At 41.9% G+C, this 22,640-nt stretch overlaps 1 protein-coding gene across 1 annotated transcript in view; it reads left to right on the top strand.

The window, feature by feature from the left end:
• Gad2 (glutamate decarboxylase 2) overlaps positions 1–22,640 on the top strand; it is a 62,493-nt gene that overhangs the window by 34,757 nt on the left and 5,096 nt on the right. The window contains 6 exon segments of the mRNA NM_012563.2: positions 6,525–6,579; positions 8,266–8,382; positions 9,723–9,787; positions 13,395–13,473; positions 18,720–18,869; positions 22,273–22,380. Coding sequence (NP_036695.1) covers positions 6,525–6,579; positions 8,266–8,382; positions 9,723–9,787; positions 13,395–13,473; positions 18,720–18,869; positions 22,273–22,380 — 574 coding nt within the window.

A 22,640-nucleotide genomic window follows, 5' to 3' on the forward strand; every position in this document is an offset into this window, starting at 1 on the left:
GATGCTATCTCTTTAGAGTACACTCTCACCTTGTCCCCTTCCCCTACCAAACAGATCCCTGACCCCGGAGGGGAGGAGTTTGATGAAGACATCCCATTTAGGACTGAGTGCTTCAAACTTTTCACTCTCTGCACATTGTCCATTTGTGGGTGTCTGTGCTAATTCCCATCTACTGTAAGAAGTCTCTCTGATAAGGTCTGAGCAGAGCTCTGCTCTATGGGTAGCTCAGTATATCATTAGGAATAATATTACTATGTTCCTTTGGCAGAATAATAGTACTAGGTTTTCTCCCATGGTCACAGCCTAGCTATTGTTAGGTTCTTGGCCACCTAGCAGTGTCAGGTATGGGTTCCATCTCATCAAATGGGCCTCACAACATTAATGAGAGCAGGTGGCTGAGAAGCATCTCACTATGTAGCTCAGGCTGTCTCGGACCTCACTATGAAGGCTGGCTTCAAACTCTCAGAAATCCTCTTGTTTCTGCCTCCTAAATATTGGGATAAGAAGACTTTGCAACTACCACTACAACCACCCAGCTACATTATTAGTTTTTGTTGTTCTACAAAAGCCATTGGTTTGGTTTTTGTTGTTGTTGGGGTTTTTTGTTTGTTTTTTGTTTCTGTTTAACCTCATGTGTTATTTAGAATATCCAAGCATGATTTAGTACATGGTGTTGCATGTTAGGCAGAGTTTTGTATTTTGTATTTTGTAGTGTTTATGGTTTCCTACCCCGTTTAGTCCTCATAGAAAACTTAAGACAAGCACTACTGTTTTATAAATGAATAAAAGGAAAAACTTATTGCTTCTAATGTAGCTAAATTAGACTTGAATCTGGGATAGGATCCAATTCTACCACCGTCAGCTATCCCTTATCTACAAAGTAAGCAGTGATAGTTCTCCTGCATTGTTGGTGGGAACATGGGAGAAAGCATAGCACAGTGAACACCTCTAAGCCTGCTATTCATTATCTCTGCCAGAGGCACTGCAACATTGGTTAACAATTTCCATGAGTCCTCTCTTCGCACATGAATGCTTTGGACAAAACCAGGCCCATTTCCTAATAATTAATGAAAAATCTGGTAGGAACGTTTCAGGTTCTGAAGGACTGTAAGAAGGTCAATCAGTATTCAGCACCTTCTGTATGACCATCTGGAAGCCTGCATAGAGATATGCTCTCTCTCTATTAATGAGTTCATGTAGATACATCCTCTCCTTTATGACCTCCATGTAGGAAGATAGTTTTCACCTTTGGGCGCACAGATATGCAGGCATGAACTACAGCCCACAGTCCACAAAGACTATCTGGTATCTTACCACAAAGAGTTTCCTAACTAACTAGTGTCTTTCTGGTGTTTTGCCCAGGAACTTAGTATCTGACACTATAATGTGACTTTTTAAAAGCTACACTTATCAAAAACTTCAACAACAAATTGTCGTACCGAACCCTCAGCCTGGTTCAATCTCCCTCACCCAGCTGTCAGTGCCTTTCCTCCACACTAATGGCTGGCACCAGTGGTTACAGTGAGCTCACTGGCTTTTGGACATGTGAATGTGAAAGGCACTTATTACACACACACACACACACACACACACACACACACACACACACACACACATATATAGGCCAGGCACAGAGGATGCAAAGCTGCCATACAGAGCCTCTTATGTACTACACGGTGCTTATCTGGAAAGGCTAGAAACTAGACAGACAGCTATGAATCCTCAGAAAAGCCTGCTGGTGGTCACCCAATGTTCTCTGGCCCCATAGCATATGGGCAGGCAGAGGGTGTCTGCGCTACATCTGGAGCCCCTTCTGCTTGCTTCCTGATAGCCACAAGGGCTCTGAACTATGGATCACATGAAAAGCCTTTAGCTGGCTTGCTACTTTATCACAGTGACACGCGGGCTGAGTGTCCATTTCTAAAGCATTATTTCTCTATATGTGAACTGGGTCTATCCGCATCATAATCATCATGTTAGAAATGCAGCTTCCTACATATTTGTCTATCTATTGTTTCCTTCCATGTTAGCATGGGAGACACCCTGGAGTGTAAAATATTCTGTCACCTTGCACGGCAAATCATAAAATCATACCTGCTCGTCATAAGTGCTTATAAATATTTTTTTCAATAACTTAATCCTTCTACTCTATACTGACCTGCTGATTCAAAAATCCCTAAGAGTGAAGCAAAGGGAGGCACATTTTAAAGTAGCATTTGAGTGGTTTGGGGGCTGTGCTACATATTAGGTATTAGGGTGCCAAAGTAATGCAGTTAATTATAGGATCAAAGAATGGGAAGGTTTTTACAGCAGTTTTGTTCAGGCCACCTTATTGTTGAGATTTCAAGGATGCGTGCTCTCTGTCATGTCTAGAGGACATTATCTATCATCCTGAGCCTCTGGCCCTCACAGTGGCTCTGTCTCCTCTTCTGACATTTCCATGGAGCCTTAGGTGTAGAGGCAGCACTGTAGGCTTGTCTGCTGGACTTGGACACAGTCACTTTTTCAATGCATTTTGCCCAGCTGTAGATCTCAGTAATAGTTCTGTCTCCTGCAAAAAGAAATGTCTTGGATGAGGGATACATGTACATATGAGCAACAGTAAATGATCTCATCAAGTTGTATACATGTGTGCATGTGTGTAAAGAAAAGATCTTGAATTAGGGAGTATGAGAAATAACACAGGAGGACCTGGAGGAGGGAGGGACGGTGGACGTTATATAGACATAGTGCCCACATAGGACGTTCCCAAAACAAAATAACATTAGTAAAAAAAAAACAAAACAAAAAAACAACAATAACTCTTATGCCTGCAGCCCCATACTGTCTGTCTGATCAGACATTAATATCCTTAGATTCCACTATGGAAATGTAATAGGAAGTGAATTCTACGTTCACTGGTGTTTCCCATGTAGGTTTGAATGATAATTCTGATTCCTGAAAACAGGATGTTATCACCAAAGAATACAACCTCTCCTTGGTTTTCTCCAGGGATGTGGCCACTGGAAGACTATACACATCTATACCTCAGTAGATGGCTCCACACCCATTCACATACAGGCATCAAGAAGTGGATTCAGTGAGTTAGAAAAAAAAATGGATGAGTACCTAAAGTTCAGAGGGGAAAAGGTGATGGTGAAGACAGGATAAGATGTAGAGGGGAGATGATGTGGGGTGGATTTGATCAAAACACATTACCAAATTCTCAGACAATTAAAAACGACAATCTAACCGTTCCAAATAGCCTTACTAATCGAATGATCCTTTTAAGTTTGTCCTGATAACTTTATGTTTATTTTTGTTATAATCCATGGCAGACTCTGGTATCAGGTGGTCATTTCCCCTCTCAGCCTCTTCCTCGTTTGTTAAATGAAATGAGACTAGAGCTATGCCTGGAGGTCATTCCCAGGTCTAATGTGCCCCAACTCTTGACCACTCAGTAACAGAAGACTGGTTTACATGTAACAAAATACCCTGATGTAATTTGAGGAGCAAATAGAGAGAGTATCAATTCACGCAAGACTCTTGAAGCCTGTGGAAAGTAGAGAAATTTAAGAGGTGTATAGATAGTTTCTGAGAGTTTTCTTTGAAGTTCCACATTTCTATGCAAAAATACTGTGGCAATTTTAACTCAAATCGTTCTTTAAGAGAGAAATACATTGCCAAACTTTCCTCTGAAGTTTGAACAGTTTGATAGAAGCAGGGTGGAACATTCTATGATCCATGACACAGCTTCATCAAGGGTGGGTCACAACCCTATCGAGGGTCACTTAACCTGGGGAGGGCCATGAAAAACCAAAAGACTGATGACTATGCAATGAGCAAAAACTAATTCAAAGTCAAAGTGTAGTGATTCCAAGATGTTTCTGGCAGCACCCAGACTTTGCTGCAGACTTGGTTCTGAACACTGTAACAAGCACACTCTGTTCACTGCATGCCTGCCTGTTACACGATACCAGCAACCATCATCTGCAACGACCTGCCTAAGTTTTAAGGCTATTGTATGCTATGAATTGCTGTGCTTTGACTGCACCTACACAACTTTCTGTTCCTATAGAAACTCAAACGTTCAATGACAGAAAACAGTTTTTTCGGTCATGCTTCATCATATAAATATCAGATTAGCGTGTCACTGGATTATATTGTTAGGATGATTAATTTTTTTAATTGCTGTCATAAACACATTTATCAACCCTGGAAAATCCTGAAGATGATCTACATCCTGGAGCATAAAGTATTCAGCCAACGTTAATTAATTCTTTGTGTAAAGTTAAACAGGAGCATGTATCACAATGGTAGGCGTGTTTGCTTTCCTTGTTAACAAATGGTAACATTTTATGCATGCCAAAAACTAATGTAAGTTTCTGAGCTAGGTAAATAGTTCAGTCTACAGTACTTGTCTTTCAAACACAAAGTCATGAGTTCAACCCCCAGAACTCATGTTTAAAAAGCTAGGCCTGCTGGTGAGATTAAGACAGGCAAATTGCCTGGGGCTTGCTGGACAATCAGCCCAGCCTACTTGGTGAGTTTCAAGCCAGTGAAAGATCCTACCTCAAAAGAAAATATGGCCTATGTCCAAAATCTGAGAACCAGCCTCCACAGACATGCATACACACAAGCATGTATGCCCGTAAACATGTGCACTTGTATGCACACGAGCATGTAGGCACAGGCATACACCCATCTAAACACCATAAATGTATTTGATTTATTACCAGTAAGTGTTTAATTGGGCACCTGTTCTATATCTGTGTATCCAGAATCATACAAAAATTTCTCAGGCAAAAAAGATCATGAATAGAAAAACCTTTCAGAAAGATGGTCTAGGAAAGCTGGAATTAAAGGATATCCCTGGGTATCTCTGATGGATGGGAAATATATGGAGCGAGATGCTTGTCGAAGCTCATTCCCAGCACCGTTTCCCTTCCTCATCCCTGTCTCACAAGAGTCTGGACATTGTGATGCTCTGTTCTTGTGGACTTGCTCCTCATAGCAATATACCTGTAATGCCGTTTGCTAAATGTCACCCTGACAGCCCAGTCCCTAGTAACTTATCCATTACTGTTGACCGAGTAATTGCATATGAATTACTTTGCTCTGACATTGCCATCTAAGCCAGTGGTCCTCAAAGCTTTGAGGTTTAATGTCTGCTGTACGTTCCAACTACTTTGTCTTGCTTCTTTTTAAGTCTGGAATGAAGTTGGTAGAAAAACGTTACTGACATACTCTCGATAGAATTTTCAGATTTTTTTTTAAAGGCTAAAGAAAAGCTAGTGAATGAATCTGTATTGAAATCACATATTTTTGGAAAGACACCCAAAGGTATCATGAAGTAGCCAGTGGTCACTCTGTGTTTGGGAATGAAACGGTATCAGAAGTCAATGATGCCTCTCCTCTTTCCTTTATATCTAACTCATTTTCATAGTAAGAAAGACGGTACCTCTGTCCTTTAGGAAAGAGATCTATTGGGAACAACATGGTGCTTCTTCCTCATGTGTTTGTCTATCTGAGTTCCTGGGTTTTGACTTGCTTTATGCTTTCAGACTTTGTGGGTGCATGGGTGGTTAGGGGCCCCACATTTTCATCCAAATGTCTCACAATGGATTTTTTTTTCTTCTTAAAAATTACATATCCGGGGGCTGGAGAGATGGCTCAGCGGTTAAGAGCACTGACTGCTCTTCCAGAGGTCCTGAGTTCAATCCCCAGCAACCACATGGTGGCTCACAACCATCTGTAATGGGATCTGATGCCCTCTTCTGGTGTGTCTGAATTTACAGTGTACTCATATACATAAAATAAATAAATATATCTTTAAAAAAAGAGCAAAAAAAAAAAAAACTACATATCCACCCATTACAAGATTTGAAGTGAAATTTTGTTCTGAATTTCTTTTTCATTACCAAATTGCATTGTTCCCAACAAGCACTGTTTCTATTTTTTTTAATTTTATTTTTCTTGGATATTTTATGTATTTACATTTCAAATGTTATCCCCTCCCCTCCTCTCCTATACCCTTTCCTCCCTCCCCCTGCTTCTGTGTGGAAGCTCCCACTCTCACCCACCCACTCCAACCTCAACACCCTGGCATTACCCTACACTGGGGGAATGAGCCTTTACAGGACTAAGGACTTTTCCTCCTATTGATGCTGGACAATGCCATCTTCTGCTACATATGTGGCTAGAGTCATGGGTCCTTCCATGTGTACTCATTGGTTGGTGGTTTAGTCCCTGGGAGCTCTGTAAAAGACTGTTTCAAATTAATCAAAAGGTTGAGTTTTAACAGTCTATGGGCAAAGGAGAGGAGCCGTGTGGCCATCTTACTAAAGATGGGAAGCAGTAGTCACATGTCACATAGGGAGATAAATACAATTGTCTCTGTTCCTGGAGACAGCCAATGAGCTACATTAATTGGGCACTAGTTAATGATATGAGTTGGAGCCAACCATCTTGAGGTTCCATATGCTTTAAAGACAGCAAAGCAAACTAGTCCAGACAAACCAACATATATTCCTTTTTCCTTACAGAGGGAAAATGATCCCATCTGACCTTGAAAGAAGAATCCTTGAAGTCAAACAGAAAGTAAGTTTGTAGTGATCTTTGACCTATAGCAATATGTATTTCAACTTATAACATAAAAAGGTCATTTAGGCTTTATTTTTAAAAAAGAATTCAAATCATAATCTCCAAGAATATGGAATTTTTCATGTAATCATCATGTTGGTTTCTGAGTATACATACAGACACACACACACACACACACACACACACACACACACATTTATACCATAACTTGGAGAATAGTTAGTCCCATCATGGTGATATATATATATATATACGCACATATACACACATATGTGTGAGGTATGTGTATATGTATATATGCATTTTACAAAAGTTTAAGTGGTGGAGTAGATATCTATACAGGGATGGGATTCTGAAGCCTCCTTATGTGCTGAGCTTGGCACTAAGCAGACACACATATGAACAACCCTTCTCATAACTAAGAACATGCAACATGTGAGTGACTGTCACATGAAGATTTGAGAGGACCCTATTAAAGCATACAGCTGATTCTGAAAGCACAAATGTACAACTCCTTTAAAAATAACAAGACCATTCCGGCGTGTAACTCAGTCAGTAGAGTGCTTCTCTGACTTGCAAAAGGCCCAGAGTTTGAGCCCAAGCATCCATAAGCTAAGTGTGGTTGAAGCAGAAGGGTCAGAAGTTCAAAATCATCCTCAGCTATATGTGAAGTTTGAGGCCATTTTGGAAGCTATATGAGACCCTGTCTAAGAAATATAAGATAAAATAACAATATCCATCAAATAACATGCCCTTGGATTGATCTCTCACAAGCCAGAGATTACTTTTAGAAATCTTTTAGCAGTAATGCAATTATGTGTGCTCAGTAGCAATTATTTATTTTCATATGGCTTTTTTTCTCCTGCAGCTTTCATGTATTAGAAAGGTATCTATTAGCATGAACAATAAGATTAAACCTTTGCTGCCACCTAAGGACAAATCCTGAGAGCATCAGGATCTATAAACCAACAGGACAATGAGGACAGCCTAGTGTGACGACTCTGATCCTGTCTGTGACTTTCTTCTACCCACCTGTAGCCTCAGCCATCTCCTGTTATTTAAATCAATGTTCATGTTGCCGTAGCTTGGAGAATGGTTAGCCCCATGTGAAGACCTCCCCTCTAAAGCCCCGAATAAATCACTGAGCTATATCACACAGGAGCATGGGCTGGCAGCATCCCTCTTTCCCCCACCCTTCCCACCTGCCCACACTAAGGGAGGAGTTAAACCCAGGTGCCTGGCTGTGAAGAAGAAAGACTAGAAAGTGAGAAGAAAATGAAAAGGATCAGTAGGTCTACCTAGAGTGTACAAATGACTAGTGGGCATCACTGGAAACCTCCAGCACTGCTAACTGCTGCTGTCATGGGACAGCTGTCAGGGGCAGTGAGTGGACACTTCAAAATCTTGGATGAGTCATTGATTTGGCCAATCTGGAGTGCAGACAACTCTTCTGATAATAAAGACAATGCACACGGCAGGGGAGAGCATCCATGTTTTCAATGAGCTCACTAAAAGAAGCCTTGACTCCTGGTGTGCCTGTAGTTCCAGCACTCGGGAGCCTGAGCTGGGAGGATTGTCACATACTGAGACCACTCTGCATACTGAGTTCCAAGTGAGACTGGGCTAAAAATTGAATGAGTAAAGCCCTGTTCTTATACAATTGGGGCTTTCTTGGTTTTGTAGGGATTTGTTCCTTTCCTGGTGAGTGCCACAGCTGGAACCACTGTGTACGGGGCTTTTGATCCTCTCTTGGCTGTAGCTGACATCTGCAAAAAATATAAGATCTGGATGCATGTGGATGTGAGTACCCTCAGCGACTACCCCTGAACACCTTTGTATGTTATTTAGATCAATCTCATGATATACAGTTTGTTCTCTCTCCTCTCTCTCTCTCTCTCTCTCTCTCTCTCTCTCTCTCTCTCTCTCTCTCTCTTTCTCATGTTTAGAATGGTGGCATCTCACCTTTTAAAGATTTCAGAGGCACAGAACTTACACAGTGTGTAATATTGGCTGGAAATAGCTCAAGATTGATTTTGTATTAAGGTTCCCAACATGAAAATATTCTCGACATGGCCAGTACTTGAGCTGAATGCTTGGTTCTCAATTTGCTGATCTATAATATACCTGGATAAAAGTCACCCACACTCCTGGTTATACATATGTAGTCTCCCTTGTAGATAGCGTCAGAATTTACATTTGTAACAAAAACCCATAGGATTATAAAATTCAACTTCAAGTTAGAAAATCGTGTATTCAGTGTGAAAAGTGGGCTTGACGACTTAAAATTAGGAAATGTGGATGACAAAGTCTCCAATAGGTTAGCTTGGTGAACTAAGAAGCTAAACTATATTTGAGATATTTTAACATAAGGCACCAAAAGATGAAGGAAGTACACCACCATTTTCAATAAAATATGTCTATTTTTACAAGACTGGAGGAATTTTAATTGAGCATGTTACTTGGTGTGGCTTGAAGACCAGTTGCCATCAGCAAAGTGCTTGCTAACAATCCACGATGAGATAAAACGTTTGTGATAAACAGCCAATTACAAACCATCACCAACTAACCACAAGGTTTAACTCAGCTGATCTGTTGTTGTTGTTGTTGTTGAGTTGTTGCAATATCTTCTCCCTTTAAGGAAGGGATAAGCTGTTACACATCCAGGTGCAAACTCTTTATGCTATTGTAATCTAAAACTGCAGATAGCATTAGCATGGGGAATTCTGGCATTCAACATGGGACCTGTTTAATGATTCCCCACCCCACTTTTTCTACTCCAACTGTAGCAACCATAGGCTTTCTTGTTCTAGAGCATGGGGCATCCAAAGGAACAACTTTCAAACCACAACAAGGGATGGAAAGTCTATCTTTCTCCAGCTCATGCAGACTAGAGAAATGTGTCTCCAATTTGGTTCCATAATTATAAACAAATAATATACAAATGTAAGATAGAGCCGGAGACCTCAACCTTGAAATTTAAGGCCCTCACATGAGGAGGAGGTGGTCTGTTCCCACTCCCTTATTCAACATGGAACTATGCAGGTCATTTTTATAGAATGGCGTTATATGCAAGACATCAAAGTAGAAATCTAGGCCATTGAAAGGTGCTACATCCTTTCTCGTCTGTTTTGCCTTTTCAGGCTGCTTGGGGTGGAGGGTTACTGATGTCTCGGAAACACAAGTGGAAGCTGAACGGTGTGGAGAGGTATGTGAAAATTTCTAGTCTGTAATGTAGAGTGTTAAAGGTTACACAGAAGAAAATGGCACTCGACTTCTAAGGAAGTCTTAGAATGCCAGCAAGCCCACTCTGCCTGTACTTAGGAGCCTTGCCTATGCCTAAGTGCAAAAAAAAAAAAAAAAGTGACCTGAGGAGAATGTCTTTCAAAAATAGAGTTTGTCTCTAGAGTTCATGACTTCCAGCTTTGAATCAAACCTGCAGGATGTCCACATTTTTGTAGAAAGATAATATATCACTCTCATGTTACTGTAAGAATAGTACTTTAAGGAAAGTAATACATAGTTTATCAAAATAGGTAAGCACCTTGTCATTTGTAATGCTGGAAGTTACCTTTGGGATTAGACCTAGCCAGCCGAGTAGAAGTCGTGCTGATGACTTCATTCTCCTGGCTTCATTCCACCATGACCCTTTTCTGACATAGCTCCGATTGATGCAGTAAGTAGTTTTTATTTGGTGCTGGTGCACTAGACCATTGAGAAAGGCTGCAGAACACAGAGTAATACTTGATTAGCGTAAAACATATTGAGGTCCAAGGGGGGAAATGCAGCCTACAAAATATGACCTCCGGCTGTGCCTCTGCCACACATGTAAAGGGCAACCAGTTTTCCCATCACAACCCAGCAACCAGGTCAGCTACAGTTGTGAGCTCTGACACTCTAGACAACAGAGAAAGCCTTAAATTCATCGGAGGCTGCCAACTGCCTACCGTGCCCTGCCAAGCAGTCAGATACTGCCCAGGAAAAGCTTCACCCTGGCTCTGCCCCTGGACATCTTGGCACAAGTTCCATTTCAGGACTGGACAAGAGGCTTTGGGAGCTTGAGAGCATCTGTTAGCACACAGAGAGGCCAGACAGAGAGGATCTGTGTGATACATAGCCTGCTCACAGGCCTGCACAGAACCTATGAGCATTGACGCGGGAGAGGAGGAGGCTGAGGATCAAGCCAAGAGTGTCCTGTTGAATTAGCAGAAATAAGCCTGGGGAAAAGTCAGGACAGAGCAAGCCCATGCCGTGAGAAAACTGTTCCTGAGTCTGCTGCCAGGAGCCCTGGCTTTTGAAACACAGCAGGGTTAAATCACTAGCACTATTCTTTTTCTGACTCCAAGGCTCGGGGGTGAGGGGAGAGGAGGGCAGGTGTGCTGCCACCTTACTTTGACTAAGGACCATACTTGCCTATCCAGAATTGAACTCACGTGCTTTCAGAAGTGGCCAGTGCACAATACCTCCTATTCTCTGTTGTTTCTGACTGACAGAAAGTAGAAGCGTTTATGCTATCTTTAATGCTTCCTCACGCTGCAAGTGCAAAGAACCATGGAGCACCCCACCACCACCACCACTTGAAAGCTCGCTAAATTGCCTACCTGGAGACTCAGAAAAACAAACACCCACACGCTTTTGTATGGAAGACTATTATTTGAGAGAAAAGCTCAGAGTATTCATCTTGGAACATGAAGTCCTTTGTGTTCTTGTTGCCACAATTCTCAAACCCAGGTTTAACTAAATTTACCAAATGCAATAGCCAAGGATGGATACTCAGAAATAAGGACACTGCCATGTCGTGCTCTAAGCACATGAAGCAGATGGTAACCATCCTAGAGTTTCTTAGCACGCGGTGCACTCTCTTTGGTGAACGAGATCACAGAACTGTTGGAAATTGCTGGAGCACAACTATATGTGGGCTTAATTTTAGGAAAGAAATGTGCCTACGTTGGAGAAATAAATTTTCTCTAAGTATCACAAGCTAATGCTTATGCACACTCCAGAGGAAAGGGATCCACGATCCATCGCTTCTCTGTGGTTTCAGGGCATTCCTCAGTGACATTCACAGTATAACGGCAAAGCACTATCCAGCATCCTGTTTGGGGACAAACCAAGTCCTTCAGATGACTCTCTTGCTAGCACTGCCTTTCCTGCCGCCAGTGTAGCCAAGAGGTCCTAGAGCCTACGTACTCCAGAGCAAGTCGGACATTGTAAACCAACTCTCTAGTCCCTTCCTCCAGGGGACTTAATGACTCTCTGAGAGTTGCAGTAAAACAGAAGCAGCAGCATCAATTGCCTTTGATCCCGCTTGAGAGCCAAGGCAAACATGCTGATAAGGAAGATCCCCTCATTCCAGGCAACACGTGCCAGCCATCAGCTCTGGAGCTTAGCATCATCCAGTGAGGGGCAGAAATAAAGAAGGGCATTCCCTCTGGAGAGCAAAGATGTTTGGTAAATGTCCTTGAAAAAAGTTGAGCTCTGTTTGATTAGAGGGTAGGATATGTTTGTGGCCTTCCATGCAGAGGTAGGACAGAAAAATGGTAGAAAGTCAGAAATCCTGTCCATGGAGCTGGCAGAATATTTTCCACAAATATAAGTCACCAGTGATGCTGTCCACATGCCATGGACCCCCCTGAGCTGGATTGTTCATTGACTTAAATAAGATCTCAGGTACATCATTTCTTCCCAAAGCTCTCACACCTTCATTGGAGAGATAAGGGAGCAGCAAGCTAGGGCACGGTAGACAGTTGCTATGGGCTGTTCCACTGCCTTCCTTCCTCCCATGGATTCTTTATACAAAGCATCATGGTAAGCATTGAGCTTGCTTGATGAATATGGAATTCTTGTGGAAATAGTTGCTTTCTCTGGGCACTGAAGGGAGAGGTTGGAGTAGCACAGTGGGAGTGAGGGGGAGATGTTAAAGGAACATGAATGAGTAGGGCTGCAATGACACTTTCAGAATCAGGATCTAGGGACAAATAAAATTTAACCAAGTGAAGCCAAGAAGAGGAAGTAGCAGGACAGGCTCAAGAGCAGAGTAGACCATTCAGAGACCAAAAAGCAATCTGTGTGATCGAGATGGTAAAGGAAGGGAAGGAACATAGGCTGAGTGAACACAGGCCACCCTGGGGCATCATTAGATATGTAGTGGCTTGGAATTTGAGCTTTAGGGGAAGGGGGTGCTGACAATTTAGGAATAAGAGAGACCGAGACTATAAACAAAACTGTAAAATAATTCCAATGCCAAGGATGGGGGTGGGGATCAGTTAAGACTATCCAGATTAAGCTAATTGTAATTACTATTAAAGAAATATGACCCATGGTAATAATGTAGTGTAGTCACTGAATAGTGCTGCATAAGAATGAGGACAAGCTTTATTGGAAATTCTGCTGTAAGGTGGATATAGGACACACGAGGAGGACAAATGCCGTCAAAGAAAGGACAATCAATGGAGTGATGTTTCCTCACGCAGGCCACTGTGACAAAGTAAGAAACAGGGACAACAGAAGCTCAAGGGTGACTCTTTCAGTGCTCTGGTTAATCGTGGCTAAAGGCAGGACTCTGAATTATTGTTACCCGTCTAACTAAGAGCCCTAAGACCGCCATACAGGCAGACATATGCTTTCACTGGAGGTGCTGAGAAGGGAGTGAATTGTTCGCCATCCCTTTCTGTGAACAATGGGAGGCTCTGTCTGGAAATGGGATGTCATCTGGAGCGTGGGAAAAGGATAGCAAACTGGAAGCTCTAAGGGGCAGAACCTCAGTAATCTGAGCCCGATGTGGGAAGCCACCCTCTCATGTGATTGTCTTTTAGGGCCAACTCTGTGACATGGAATCCCCACAAGATGATGGGTGTCCCCTTGCAATGTTCGGCTCTCCTGGTCAGAGAGGAGGTAAGCGTTTACTGATCTGGGGCCAGTTGTGGGGCAGATCTAACTCCTCATGCAGTTGGTGTTCTCTGCTGAGGTCCAGGTGCTCAAGCTTCCTACGGGGAGCTCTGCTGATCTCTCTTTGCAGGGGGGAAGGATCAAATGCCTAGAGGGGAGAAAAAGACTGAACTCTCAGCCTTCAGAACTGAGACCTTGACTTCATCTGCATGTTCTCTTCAAACTCCTTCCCTCAGCTCAGACCTCCAATACCTTCTATGTTCCCCTTTCAGAAAATTAAATCGGCAGTTTGTTTTCAAAAATAAGAGAAGTTTTTACTATAGACAATGAACACATAACGAAGGATTAAAGTTAGTGTTAGGATTTACATATATATGCATGGATATATATGCATGTGTATACTTTACATCTCATATTTAAATTTGAATGTCATATTCAGAATGTAAATTTAATCTATCTGCATATGTAAATTTAATCTATCTGCATATGTATTTACCACAATGAGAATAAGTGATGACCACTTTTATTCAGAGTACTTAGATGTTTGCAATAGATTCTCACTGTTGGTCAACATCTCTACCTCACCCTTCATGATCCCTGGATGTCCTCATGGTCCTCCCCTTACAGTCATTGTTATATTGTTAACAAAAGCCAAGCAAGGAGCCAAATACAGGGTTCACACTTGTCATCCCAGCACTAAGGAGCCTGAAGTAGCATTGCTATGGTTCAAGTCCAGCCTAGGCTACAGAGCCAGCCCTGCCTAGAAGCAAACAACGAAACCAAGCAAGTGAAAGAAAAGACTAAACCGAGGAGCTTCCGTTTACCCTAATTAGATTTTATCATGTTAAAATCATGACACTACATTTTAGTATCATGACTTTTAAATATTTAACTTTACTTGCTTTAATAGTATTTCACTTCTTTCAGGAAATAAAGATACATTTAGACTCAGGCAAAATCCTGTTATTTAGAGATAAATATCATTACTGTCTTTAAATATATTCTCCCACAATTTTATGGGAATGTGTATGTTATATATACATTCATTTTTGTATATTCAAAATAAAATTGTTACTATGTATGGTACATACAAGCATTCTATACTTAACATCCTAAGACGAACACGATTATTTCAAAATGTTATTTAATGGTCCTTGAATATTCTATCACATAATACCTGGTCACTTGATAAAATCCATAGGCATGTATCTCTATCACTTTTCCGATTAATCATCCCTTTAATAAGGATTTCTGGGTCAAAGGGCATAGCTATTTCTCTCATCTTTCATTCTTCTTTACAGCTACTAATTTAAACAGCATGCCTTCTGTGTCTTCATCAAATAAATTAAAATCTGGACACAAATTAAAGACAAAAATCCCCTACAAAATTGGGAGAAACACATTGTAAAATTATCCCTTGAGACTGGTTTTCAAAAAGACACTCAGTTACTTTGTCGTTGTCTATCAGAGTCCATGTAAACCTCAGCCCCTCTACTTAAGGAAAGAATAAATCTTTGTTACTTAGGTCTCAGCCAGACACTTGGTAGTGGTTTGCACTCTGTCACAGCAAGACAGAAAGAGAACTGCAAGCCAGATGAAAACAGGCCAGTCTGGATCTGACTAGATTCCTGCATTGGAAAGAAAGACCTGACAACTTGATGCTACCTAGGATAAAGCCTTGCGTTTGGCACCTAACCCATTCCCTTCCAAAATATGCCTTGACACTTTGGGACATCGGGGCATCTCTCTGCTTCAGATGAGAGGAAGGGAGAAGGCAGACTGAATCAGATACAGGATGTTTTATAGACTAGGACAGCTAGTCTCATCTGAAAGAATTACTATTAATTGTTTTTCTCATTGCTGTGACCAAATACTTGATAGGGAGCCATTTAAAGGAGGGAGGGTTTACTTCGGCTCACAGTGTGGGATGATAGTCCATCCTGATGAGGAAGGTACATCGGCAGGGGACATATGGCATGTGGCTGGGATATCTTACTGCTTCCAGTCTCTGCAAAACACAAATTCACAGGCAGAAGTGGGACTAGGCTATAACACTCCAGACCCAACTCAAGTGAGCGATTTCTTCCTGAAGTTTGCAGTCTCCGAAGACAGCACTACCATCCAGAGACCCAAGGTCTCAATCATGTGCCTGTGGAGGAATGTTTCACATTCAAGCCATAGCGTTCTCTCCCTGGCCTCCATACACTCAGGGCTATCTTCCAACACAAAGGGCAGACAGTTCAAAACTCACTGTAACCCAACGGTCTCAACATTGTCTCAAAGTCTCTTCAGTGACTCAAAGCTGTCTCTCAACTGTGAGACTCTGAAAAAAACAAAAGTTCTACAATGGCACAGAGTATTTCTGTTCCAAGGGGAAGAATGGATATAGCAAGGAAAGGCTATATCAAAGGAAGGCTGACACAGACCAGGCCAGGCTTGAGCTTGAGGAGAACAGGCTCATTTCACTTACTGCAAAGACCTGTGAAAAGGGTGGGACTTCAATATGCACTATGCAGGGTCAATAAAAGCAAACCAAAATGCCATTCAAAAAAAACACCAGTGAGACCAAAGAAGTATAAATTCAACACAAGAAAGTGGGTGTCTCTACTTGCCACTGGTTAGAACTCTCTGCAGTGTCTGCACATCTCTTGATGCCAAATCATACATGAGACCTCATCAAGTGAAACTTGTCACTTGTAAGATGTAAGCATCTACAATTGATGATTGAAGTGGGCAAGCCCAGCCCACTGTGGGAGGTACTCTCCATTTACCTTTTTACACAACCTAGGACCACCTGCCCAGGGTGGCACCTCCCTCATTGTGCTGGGCCTTCCCCTATGGATCATTAATAAAGACAATGCCCCAAAGACTTTCACAGGACAATCTGATAGAGGCATGTTTCTTAATTGAGGTGTTTTCTCGGACTCTAGCATGTGTTAAGTTGATTAAAAAAAAACTAACCAGCTCACACACTGATATATATATAATTAAAAATAAAGACAAGAAAGAAGCAGGTTAACTCTAAGCTCTCCCTCAAATCCAATAGCATATGATGTTCTGACCACATACACACCCCACCTTTGGAATATAATGAATGATGGCATTGCATAAAATTGCAGTAAATATTCTGTAGTGAGAAAAAATCTTCAGTTTTAAAAAGGTTGAGATATATTGATGAGAATTTAAAACAAACCCTAGCATTCCAAGGGATTGTTGAAGCCTGTAATATTCTGTCATACGTTATAATATCTAAACAACACATGCTTAAATATATACGTTCTGAAGTCTATTTGAACCTGAGACTTCCATTTTGAGCAGCACCCATGTATTTAGACTCATTTGGAAAACAGTGGTCTTTGATGGTTTCTTTGCTCAGAACCAGGACATTACTTCATGAAAGCCTGTGTGTACCAACCTAGATCACTGTTTACTCCCATTGTAAGCCTGGTCCTTCCAGTGTCAGTCACGAACATTGAGGGCTGCAAGCTCATCTGTCCATTTTAGTTGGAGCTGGTCTGACCCACTCACCATCCCATAATTTCCTCCATTCTTTCCTTTAGTACTGATCACAACTATTTTTGAGCTATTGATTGTCAAGGTATTGACAAGGAAAAACTCATACAAAGTTTTTGTGAGCGTGAAACAAAATAGAAGTCCCTGCTACACTACATCTTATGGGTCTTTAAGGGGATTTTCTTTTTCAAATGCAGTGCCTTCCTCTTGCTCTAATGCGAACACATTATATTTTTGTCTTATTTTCAAACCTGAAGCCCAACCTGAAGGTGGAGTCGATTCTATTGTCTACCAAGCACTCTGTCTGTATGGCTCTGCGTTTCAGTTTGAATAACTTTTTTTTTTTTTGATGTAACAGCAAGAGGTAGCTTTATTAACGAGATCCCACGTCTTAGCGGGATCCCGGGTCGACACGTATCTCACACAGGAGACAGAGGAATTGACCTGAATAACTTTTTTAAAAGGTCCTTGATTCCTCTCCAGCTCAGCGATCACATTTTGGTCTTTTCTTCTCTTGTCATGAGTCACAAGAGAAAGAAAACCAAATGCCAAAGCGTTTATGAAATCACAATTACACAGAGGCTGACAGAAGAATCAGAAGCTTCCAGCAGATGTGATAAATTGAATCGTAGTGGGGTTTCCAGTAAGAGACCGGCGATGCTATTGTAGTCAGAAGCATGAGTCATTTGCTGTTCTTTGGAACAATCACTTCGCTGCCTATTTCTAGAAGAGGGTTATGGTGCTTGGGCAAATTCGTGATCACTGACAGGAAACTCTTCTTTGCAACTGCCGTAAGCAACTAAATGTGAAAATGTAATCCCTAAGCCTGACCCTTGGGAGAGGAGCAGGAGATGGGAAAGGTTGCTCATTTAGGTTCAACTCAGGATTGCAGCAGCTTTGGATACGTTCTACACTCTATTGTGTAAAAATAAGAGCAGCGAGCTATTGAATAGCTCAACGTTTCATCACTACAGGGAGAGAAAGTACTAGAAGAACCACAGTAACTGCACTTGAAGAACCAGTTGGAGCTGGAGAGATTAGACAAAGGTTTAGCACACTGGCTAATCGTTCAGAGGAGCCGTGTTTGATTCCCAGCACCCACATGGCAGCAAATAATCATTCATTACTCCGGTTCCCAGGAATCTAATATCCATTTCTGGCTTCTTTGGACACTAATACACATGGAGGACAGACATACATGCAGGTGGACAGGCATACATGCAGGCAGCCTGCCCACACACATAAAATAAATCTTAAAAACCAAAGAACATACAAGTTTCTGAAGCCTCTTCCTCCCTTTCTTTTCCTCTGTCTTCCTTCCTTCTTTAAAAGGGCAATCTTGCTATGTAACGTTGGCTGTCCTGGAACTCACTGTGTAGACCAAGATGACCTCAAAACTTGCAGCAATCCTCCTACTTCTATCCCTGCCCCCTGTATTAGGTTTCTGAAATATTTTAACTACAACAAAACTAGACCAAGATGATCTCCCAGAAAATGAGCATCACACTGTGAATTCTATTTATCTACATATATGTATGTGTGTGTGTGTGTGTGTATATATATATATATATATATATACACACACATATGTGTGTCCCAGTCGGTTTTCTATTTAATTCTTGCTGTATTCTTCTTCCAAAAGATACAAGAACATTTGGCTCTATGACTTTTCTTTCTTAACAATTACGCACAGTTCAGTGCTAAAGACAGTGTCCTGAATTTTCTCTTTGCTTCTGTAGGGACTGATGCAGAGCTGCAACCAGATGCATGCTTCCTACCTCTTTCAGCAAGATAAGCACTATGACCTGTCCTATGACACGGGAGACAAGGCCTTGCAGTGTGGACGCCACGTCGATGTCTTTAAATTATGGCTCATGTGGAGAGCAAAGGTGAGGCGATAACCAAAATAAAAGAAAACCTATCTGACAAAGTTTTAAAAGCATGGTCGATAAATGAAAAGTTACTTGGAATTCTTTTTAACCCTGTGTCTGCATGGCTGCATTCTCCATGGCCAAAAGCATGATTACACCCACTGTTTGTCCCCTCTCACATCCTGGGTTTCTAAAGATCCCTCAACTCAAAGACCCATTTTGATGCATCTAACAGAACACCTTGATTTTTTAAGAAGCACCTCTTACTGTTGTCATTCTCATTATTTGGTTTCTTTTCTGCACCCCTTCTCCATCTTGGTTGATGATCTGTCTTGATGACTGATTGCCTGAGTAGATTAGTATGTTTTAGAATGAAAACACCTACCATAGCCACTTATTACCATGGCCACTTATTTTCATGACCACTCCAGGAGATGACTTCTAATGAGAAAATATCAAAACTCCAGAAGTCCCCAGTCTTTTGTATGGGGTCCTGCATACTTTTAATTTTACCTGGGTGGTGATCCTTCCTCCACCAGAGAGGTCTTTTCTGTAGCTATTGGTGTACAGTACAGGTGAGGCCTCTTTGCAGCCTTCTGGAGGCTGGCTGTTATGTTAAATGTAAGGAGGCTGCATAGGTCAGAGGCTATGTTTTATTAGTTTATTCTTGGACTGCTTTATGCATGTATATAATCTATTCTAGTCATACTTGCCCCTCCATCCTTTGAGTTATCCCTCTGACACACAAATCTCAAGCCCAAATACCACTTTCATATGTGTGTGTTGGGGGGGGGTCATATGGGGGTTTTTTGTGTGTGTTGGGGAGGGTTGCTTTGTGAGGTACATGGTTTAATTTTGACTAGAGTCTCAGCTTACAAATCGCAAAATCAAACAATGGCAAGAGCTGCCTATGTATACTACAGAACCTAACTGAAAAATACTACACCAAGGAAAGCAAAGGAAAACAAGCAAGGGGTAACTGAAGGGGATGCAGGGATACCCTTCCTGTGTGTTTGGTCAAGAGGCCACTACACATCTGACTCTGTGTTTTCACTGCCTACAAGTGGGCAACAGGCTCAGTCCCATAGAGTGAAGTAAGCAACTTATGAGCAGACATGTAAGGAATTCCAGGAAGAAGGCAGGCAAAGGCCTTTGTAAAGAAGTACAAACTGTCCTCAGGAACAAACTCCACAGACTGTTTTAGGAAGTTTTTCAAGTAGAGGGAGTGGCCTTATACAGGTCAGATGCATGTGAGATGGCCAAGAAGAAAAGAGGAAATTTTTCACTGACAGAGAAGCATATAAGCCACAAGTGACTAGCTTAAGTGGGAAGAACTCCGAGATAGTTCCTGGGAATAGCATATCCTCTGGCAGTCTCCTATATAATATTTACCCCAGTGAGTTTTCTCAAGCGTTTGGAAGTGTCACCACTGCTTCTGGGAAGCCTCTGAAGAGTGGTGTATACTGGGCCCCTATCCCTTTGACCTTTACAGCATGTCTCCTGGCCCCCAATCACCCTTGAAAGGGTATGCTTGTAATTCTAGCACTTGGGAGTAGAAGGGTCATTCATTGTAAGTTTGTGACTAGCCTGGTCTGTATAGCAAGTCAGAAACCAGACAAAGGTATACATAAGAAGATCCTATCTTACAAAGAAAGAAACAAAACAAAGCAACAGTTAAGTCTGCTGAAAACATGTAAGCAGCCCCCACTCCTCAGCATAAGACTTGGTCATCTGGTCACAACATCAAGGTCATATAGTGTGGTGGGTTCCCAACCAGCCTTTACAATAACTAGGTTCATTTCCCTGATGAATTGTCAAATACTAAGTTAAGACTTATCTCTATATAGAGTGGAAGCTCTCTCTCTCTCTCTCTCTCTCTCTCTCTCTCTTCTCTCAAACACAAGGAGCAGGTCACCCCTGATGAAGATTAAGGAGCCAGCTTTTCCTGTCCTGAAATAAAAGACTTCAGAGAGGAGAAAACAGGAAGGCCAGGCTGCAGTATTTAAGAGTATTTCTTGATTTGTTACACAAAGCTTCAAAAGGCTGGACATCCAAGTGGAACAATTTTCCATTTGGCTTCCAACTTAAAGGTTCATTTTTGTCTCAACTATGAAAATAGTTCTCAAAATACTAAGCACAATCTCTCAACATAGACCAGAAGTGAGGATAATTATCCCATCAAAAGCTCCTTTGACATGCTTGTCACAGGAATCAAACTTTCCCTGCTGGAATAACCATAGAAAATTTGGCTACAATGGTTACGTGGTTTTGAGACAATATCCTATTCTGAAGGCAGGCTGGTCCCAAACTCCCAGCAATCCTCTTGTCTTAGCTTACTGGGTGCCTGGTGATCTTTCTTTTATCCCTACGAGAATTAGGACTTCATCTAAAAAAGAATAATGAAGAAGAGTAGACAGAGGAGAACTCCACAGTTGGGGCAACATCTTCTGAACCCATCTCATTTCTTCAATACAGCTCATTCTGAAGCATGCTTTACATAGACTGGGTTGGGTCTTCCTTTGGGACAATGATTGACCCGCCCATCTTAACTCTATTATACTTACAGTTGCTTCCTCTGAGTTCCACGCTGGATTAGGTTATGTACCAGATCCAGGAGCATTAACTGTTTTCCTGGGATTTCCGTTTGCACTTAGCAAATACAGGAACTAGCAGAGGAAAGGCATTTTGGAAATCAGCTCCCTAGTGTGCCCAGACATTGGTTAGATAGCTCTGGTTTAAGGCAGTTGTACTGTTTTTCGTTAAGTCCAGATGCAAGGTTTCCAGAACTGAGAAATAAAAGCTGCTGATAGCTTACGTGCTCTGCTGCTGTGAGGCATGCGTCACTACCAAGGAAGACACCAAAAAGCTAGGCACAATGACAGCCTTCCTGAGACTTGTTTGTCTGACCAACTGACACTCAGCAAGTGACTGTTTGTTCTTGCTGAGACATAGAGGGAGTTTGGGGATGGATAATTTACATCATGAGTAAGGGTCAAGCAGGCATGTGGGGATGGGGGGGGAGGGGGAAACCCCTGACAAGGCTTCTTATCTGCTGGAAAAGACTAGCCAAGCCCTTCTGTTATTAATGACTTCCATGATTGCATCTATGAGCTGCAGAGGCAAATTTTCCCCCTGAGTAATCAAAATAATTGTCTGGGGAATTAAGCCCCGGAACAAAAGGAGTCAACTGTGGGGCCTATTAATGAAAAGGAACAAACACACCTTGGGGGGAGAATTAAAAGGGGGTAATCACCAGAAAAGCCTCTGAAGCAGCCTTGTCTAAGGCGTGTCAAAGTGGCAGGGCTGGGAATGGCAGAATGAATAACTGCCAATCTCCAGTGGATTCATGTTGTTCCCTCATTTCTGAGAGCTACCCACTCGCTTGGTCTGCCTAATGCCTTTTCCTTCTTCTGTTTTGTAGGGGACTACTGGATTTGAAGCTCACATTGATAAGTGTTTGGAGCTGGCAGAGTATTTATACAATATCATTAAAAACCGAGAAGGATATGAAATGGTGTTCGATGGGAAGGTATGTGCTCACATTTCAACAGTCACCATGAGCGGCTTCAATCACAGGCTTTACCCCTGGCGTTTTCTGACGTCAGAAATGTGCTTTCTGGCTAAGTGGGATCATTACAAGGGGAGACAATAGGGGTGGGATGGCTCCTTCGACCTGGAATAAAGACTGGACTCTCAGCTCTGAAGAATGTGAAAGGGAGAGGTCCAAAGGCAATTATTCATTCAAATACAGGGATTTTCTTCTGAACCTGAAGAATCAATACGGTTGAA

This window comes from Rattus norvegicus, chromosome 17, assembly GCF_021556685.1.
Source record: "Rattus norvegicus strain SHRSP/BbbUtx chromosome 17, alternate assembly SHRSP_T2T, whole genome shotgun sequence".
NCBI lineage: Eukaryota > Metazoa > Chordata > Mammalia > Rodentia > Muridae > Rattus > Rattus norvegicus.